A 6022-nucleotide genomic window follows, 5' to 3' on the forward strand; every position below is an offset into this window, starting at 1 on the left:
GAAGTTCCAGCTTAAAACAAACCCTACCCCTCACACTGTCACCTGCACAATACCTCTCCATGCAGCCTCACTGATGAAATCCTTTGTATTTTTAAAAAGATTTTATTTATTTGTCAGAGAGAGCACAAGCAAGCAGAGACACAGAGAGAAGCAGGCTCCCCACCAAGCAAAGAGCCCAATGTGGGACTCGATCCCAGGACCCTGGAATCATGACCTGAGCCGAAGGCAGCAGCTTAACCAACTGAGCCACCCACTCAGTTGTCCCTGATGAAATTGTTTTACGTAACTCTTTAATACCAGTCCGGGCTTAGATGTCCCTGACGATCTCGAAATCATTTTCTTTTTGCAGTTGATTTGTTCGGATCAGGATTCACGTAAAAACCCACAGTGGCTGTGACTGACAAGTCTCTTAAGGCTCTTTGAATCAAAGAAAGAAAACAAGAATGAGAGACAGGGCATCAGTTCCCCACTTTTTACAGTAGGGTTTTTAATGTTTTCCTTAATAGGTCGAGGCCCAGGTGTTGCATTGTCCACTGCTCTAAAAAGGTTTTCTCCAGTTGGCTTGTGTGAAAGCAATTGGGTTTTTCCCCCGGCATTTCACTTGTTGGGACTCGGCTTTGTTCCAAGGGGTTTTCTGGCCCAATCAGGGCTCTGGCTGCATCCCCGTGGTGTTGCTTTACCTGTTCCTCACTCCCCCGTGTTTATGGGAACTGGTGATCAGACCCAGAGCCCTGCTCAGATTCAAGGTCAGGTTTTCCAGCGAGAAATCTTTCCTGTGCTGCCAGCCCCGTTAGTGGGGTTTTCATTATAGTTATTGTGTTAAAGGCTCAGAAACAAAAGCCTTGGGAATAAATCGGACAGTAGACACAGACCTCTCACAGTTGGCCACCAAATGTTCCAGGGTGTCTGGTGTGTGCCCGGCTTGATGCTGGTACCAGCTGTGGGTGAGGGGCACTTAGGAGCAGCCATTACCATGTCCCAGGAGGTAGCTGAGTGTGGAGGTCTTGGCACCAAACCAAAAGGGCTGGTGTTCAGGTCCTGGCCCTGGGGAGCCATGTCTCTGAGTTCTAGCTTTCCCTCTGAGAAATGAAAAAAACAAAACAAACAAAAAAAAACTCCTCCCACAGATGAAGGAACATGGGTAAAACACAGATGTACACGGCACCCGGTCCATAGTGAGCATGGTAGAGACCACTTAGGGATCTGTGGGGGTGAGTGGAAAGACTGGTGTCCTATCTAGGGTGGGGTGGTCAGGGTGGGCTTCCTGGAGGAGGTGATGAAAGATGGAGCTCTAGAGCATGGGTAGTTGTACAGATGGTGGGCTGTTCCAGGCAGGAGAGAGGGCTAGGGAGGATGCTGGGAATCTTGATGTGCCCTCACCACCAGGGCGGGCTCTACGAGGCAGTGAACGAGGTCTACAAGACCCTTATCCCCATCCTGGAAGCCCACCGAGACTACAAGAAGCTGGCTGCCGTGCATGGCAAACTGCAGGAGGCCTTCACCAAGATCATGCACCAGGTGGGCCCAGGATGCCCTCCCAGACCCTGCCCTTGGCCCCACCTCCCGTCTTACCACAGCTCAGCTGACGCTGATCCTTCTCTCCCCCACAGAGCTCTGGCTGGGAGGTGAGTCAGCCCAGTGGCCACCTGCCTCTGGGGCCCCCATGATGGCTGGTCAGCAGTGGTCAGGGACCACCAGAGGGTGCTGGAGGAACGTGGCTGCCTGGCCACAGGGGTTGGTGCTCAGTGGGCAGTGACGCACCCTCTGCTTCCCCCATTCCCCCCTCCCTACCCCAGATCCCAAGGGCAGCCTGTGACTCACCCAGCTGGGAGCTCTCCAGAGACACCCCTCCCTCGGGCAGGGCCAGCTTGGTCACTGCCTGTGAGGGGGGGCTCTGACTCCCTTCTTGTCTGTCTCTGTGTTCCTTCTTGTCTCTGTCTTGTGGTCTCTTTCCCTGTCTCTTTGCCTCCCCGTCTTGCTCACACACACTCTCTCTCCCTCTCTCTCTGGGTCTCTGGGTCTCTGTCTCTCACGGTCTCCCCTAGCTTCTCCCAGGATCTCTGCTCCTCATTGCCATCTCGTGCTCCCCCTCTCCCGCCTCTCCCCCACTTGGGTCTATTTTTAGGCATCTCCTAGTTTGGGGAGAATTTTCTGGCCAAAGAAGGCAGGAACCTAGAGCCAAGATGGGAGGGCTGGGTGGGGGCCGGGTAGGACGGGCAGGTCCCCTCCTTCCCTGGATCTCTGGCCTCTGCCCGAAGAATGGTACTCATGGGGCAGCATAACCAGGACCCTAGGGGTTGGGGGCTCTTAGTTCTGACCTCTCCCATGACTTTGTGTCTCCCTTCCCTACCAATACCCTTGTGCCCGCCCCATTCTGCCTGGATCGGCCTTGGTGAGTGAACATGGAGCTACCCTCTTCCTTTCTGGCAGAGGGTGGTATACCTGGTTGGGAAGGGAGGTGCCCTGGAACTAGGGAGACAGAGCCTCGTCCTAGAGGGCTGTGCATTTCCTCAACCACTTAAGCATTTATTGAGCACCTGCTATATACCCAGCACTGTAGGCATTGAGGACACAGTGGTAAGCAATAGAGCCTTAGTCCTGATTTCCTACTGAGATCCAGACTCTGAAGAACTGCATGGGACGAAAGGGATAGTCAGAAAGCAGGGGCTTGTGTTGAACAAAAACAAAGATTTGGGGGAGCCAGGAAACAAAGGATGGGGAGAAAGAGGGAGGGTGTGGGCAGCTGGCCGTTGTCTGGGCCTCAGGGTCCCCCCGACTATGCCTATGACTGAATGTTCTTAGGGTTTCCCTGGCTCTGCCCATCTCTTCAGCCCGTGGGGCTCAGGACCATGCATCCCCAGGGCAAGGGGGCCTCTAGAGAGGCGTCCCGAGCCACAGCTCCCCTTCTCACAGATGCAGCGCGTGTTCGGGACGTACTTCCGCGTGGGCTTCTATGGTGCCCGCTTCGGCGACCTGGATGAGCAGGAGTTTGTGTATAAGGAGCCATCCATCACCAAGCTGGCTGAGATCTCGCACCGGCTGGAGGCACGTCCCGGCGGTAGGGGGTAGATGGGCACTGGGCTGTGCTGGGGTGGCATGGGGGCTGCTGCTCCTCTGTGGCTCCGACTCAGCCCCGTGTCCCCAGGAGTTCTACACAGAGAGGTTTGGGGAGGACGTGGTCGAGATTGTCAAAGATTCGAACCCCGTGGACAAGACCAAGCTTGACCCACAGAAGGTGAGGGTTCCTGACCATCCCGGGAACCCCCAAATCCTATCTTCAGGGAGACGCAAAAGTACTACTTCCTGGGGACCCTCAAATCCTATCTCTGGCACACTTCAGAGCTTATCTCCCTGGGGAACCCCAAATCCTTCTCCTTTCTCGGGAGTTTCTCGAACATCAAGGCTTTGGGAGTTGTGGGAACCCCAGATTTAAAGCTCCCAGACCCGGGGCGCCTGGGTGGCTCAGTGGGTTAAAGCCTCTGCCTTCGGCTCAGGTCATGATCCCAGGGTCCTGGGATCGGGCCCCACATCAGGCTCTCTGCTCAGCGGGGAGCCTGCATCCCCCCCCCTCTCTGCCTGCTGCTCTGCCTACTTGTGATCTCTGTCAAATAAATAAATAAAATATTTAAAAAAAAATAAAAATAAAAATAAAGCTCCCAGACCCAAGGAGGTCCAAATCCCCTCTCTCCAGGGATGGGGCCCTGCAGGGAGGCTGGCAAGCCCCAAGTGTGTGTACTGGGGCTGTGGGAGCCTCATACCTGAGCCCCGCGTCCCAGGCCTACATCCAGATCACTTACGTGGAACCGCACTTCGACACCTACGAGCTCAAGGACCGGGTGACCTACTTCGACCGCAACTACGGGCTGCGCACCTTCCTGTTCTGCACGCCCTTCACACCCGACGGCCGTGCACATGGGGAGCTGCCGGAACAGCACAAACGCAAGACCCTGCTCAGCACGGACCACGCCTTCCCCTACATCAAGACGCGAATCCGCGTGTGCCACCGGGAGGAGGTGGGCAGAGGCCCCGGACCCTGGGAGGGGAAAGGCCATGACCCAAGATCAGGGGAGGCCCAGTTACCCCCGACCCAGGCAGGCAGACATCCCCACGCCCTGTTCATGACACAGCCTCTTGGAAGCCCTCTCCACCCCCAGAAGGGGGCCAGGCTGCCCTGGGCTGGCTGGGGTCAGGACATCTGCAGGCCACAGCCAGTGCCTGCCAACCGCCCGGCCTCTCTCTCCACAGACGGTGCTGACACCGGTGGAGGTGGCCATCGAGGACATGCAGAAGAAGACACGGGAGCTGGCTTTTGCCACCGAGCAGGACCCGCCCGATGCCAAGATGCTACAGATGGTGCTACAGGGCTCTGTGGGGCCCACGGTGAACCAGGTACAGCCAGTGGGGCGGGCAGGCCACCCGAGGCACCCCCGGGGCCGTGCAGACACCCTCATGAGCCCCTCTCACCCGGCAGGGTCCCCTGGAGGTGGCCCAGGTATTTTTGGCAGAGATCCCAGAAGACCCCAAACTCTTCAGGCATCACAACAAGCTGCGGCTCTGTTTCAAGGACTTCTGCAAGAAGTAGGCCTGACCCCTCCAAGCCCCGCAACCATGGGCTCTTTGCCTTCCTGACGTCATACAGCCTCTCTCTAGCCCGGATGTCCAATATGGCGCTCCCGCCTCTCTGGTTCTCCTGAAGTCTCCTCCGCCTAGCAGACCTGCATTATAGCTCTTGCCACCCCTGCCCCCGTGCCGGGACCGCCCCCCACCTCTCCAGTCTTGCTTTCTCCTGACTGCCAGCCCCTGAGCCTCTTCTGCCATCTGTCTCTCAGGTGCGAGGATGCCCTGCGGAAGAACAAGGCCCTGATAGGACCCGACCAGAAGGAGTACCACCGGGAGCTAGAGCGGAATTATTCCCGCCTGCGGGAGGCTCTGCAGCCGCTGCTCACCCAGCGCCTGCCCCAGCTGCTGGCGCCCACCACTGCGGGCCTCAGGTGCCTGACCCGGCCTCCCCCAGCCATCGAGAGGGCAGAGGCGGGCACAGACGGGTGCTGTCCTACACATGCCTGTCAACACGCATGCTCACGGCTTGGCACAAACATGCAACTATGGGGACATGCATGCAGGCTGGGCAGGCTCCTGGCAGCCACCTGGGAACCCTAGCTAGGTCATTTCCCAGACATCTGACTTAACCTTCCTGGGCCGCGATTTCCACTCTAAAATGGGCACAATTATTAGCTTTGGTGGAAGATTCCAAAAGAGATTCTGTGAACTCATGGCCAGAGCAGAATGGATGGGAAAGGACCAGAATCCCTAGAAGGATCTTTAGAAAGGGGTTGGGGAGGCTGATGAGTCCTATGGAGTTGGCCGTGTTGACCCACCTCATCCCTCCCCCAGGAACTCCTTGAACAGAGCAAGTTTCCGGAAGACCGACCTCTGAGCCCAGGTGGCCTGAAGCCACACCCAGAAGAACCATCACCCTGGCCTCCACTGTCCATGCCTTCCTGGCATTCTCCCCCAGCTGTGCCCTGGGCTCTGGGGTGATCATATTTACATGGGGCTGGGCCCTCTGTTCCTCTCTCTGTTCCCATCTGTGTGCACTGATGCCTCTTACCTTTTCTAATTTAAAGTGGTTTTCATAAGCAGCCTGTTTGATGTGAATCCTGGGAGCTGGGTCATGGGCGCAGTGTCTATCCACACACCCTGATCTTTGACAGACTCTGAGACCTCACTGGGTGCCAGAAACACTGCAGTGACACCAGATGCCAATTCCTGCCCTCCTGGGGCTGACATTCTGGTAGAGAAAGCAACACAAATAATGTCACATCCCCATGGGGAATAATAGTAACATTAATTATGCCCTTGGGCCAGTAGTCAGCCCTGCACTAAATGGCTCCTAAAAAGCCATCCGTCCCATTTACGGGGCCTTTTCGCCTGAGGGAGGCCCCTGCCTCCCAGTTAGTGAATTTTCTCAATGCCATTATCAGGTAGGAAGCATTCTTAACCCTGTATTACAGGTGGGGAA

The 6022-nt window shown here is 56.5% G+C and overlaps 1 protein-coding gene across 8 annotated transcripts in view; it reads left to right on the forward strand.

The window, feature by feature from the left end:
• DOCK6 (dedicator of cytokinesis 6) overlaps nucleotides 1-5642 on the forward strand; it is a 41880-nt gene extending 36238 nt beyond the window's left edge. For all 8 annotated transcript variants that reach the window (XM_047702003.1, XM_047702021.1, XM_047702031.1 and 5 more), the window contains 9 exons: nucleotides 1387-1518; nucleotides 1611-1625; nucleotides 2920-3045; nucleotides 3146-3235; nucleotides 3777-4013; nucleotides 4246-4389; nucleotides 4472-4578; nucleotides 4830-4991; nucleotides 5395-5642. In XM_047702003.1, coding sequence (XP_047557959.1) covers nucleotides 1387-1518; nucleotides 1611-1625; nucleotides 2920-3045; nucleotides 3146-3235; nucleotides 3777-4013; nucleotides 4246-4389; nucleotides 4472-4578; nucleotides 4830-4991; nucleotides 5395-5437 — 1056 coding nt within the window. In that variant the 3' untranslated portion in view covers nucleotides 5438-5642. The remainder of the gene's footprint in view (nucleotides 1-1386; nucleotides 1519-1610; nucleotides 1626-2919; nucleotides 3046-3145; nucleotides 3236-3776; nucleotides 4014-4245; nucleotides 4390-4471; nucleotides 4579-4829; nucleotides 4992-5394) is intronic.
• The last annotated feature ends 380 nt before the right edge of the window (nucleotides 5643-6022 follow it).

The sequence above is a fragment of the Lutra lutra genome, chromosome 1 (assembly GCF_902655055.1).
Source record: "Lutra lutra chromosome 1, mLutLut1.2, whole genome shotgun sequence".
NCBI lineage: Eukaryota > Metazoa > Chordata > Mammalia > Carnivora > Mustelidae > Lutra > Lutra lutra.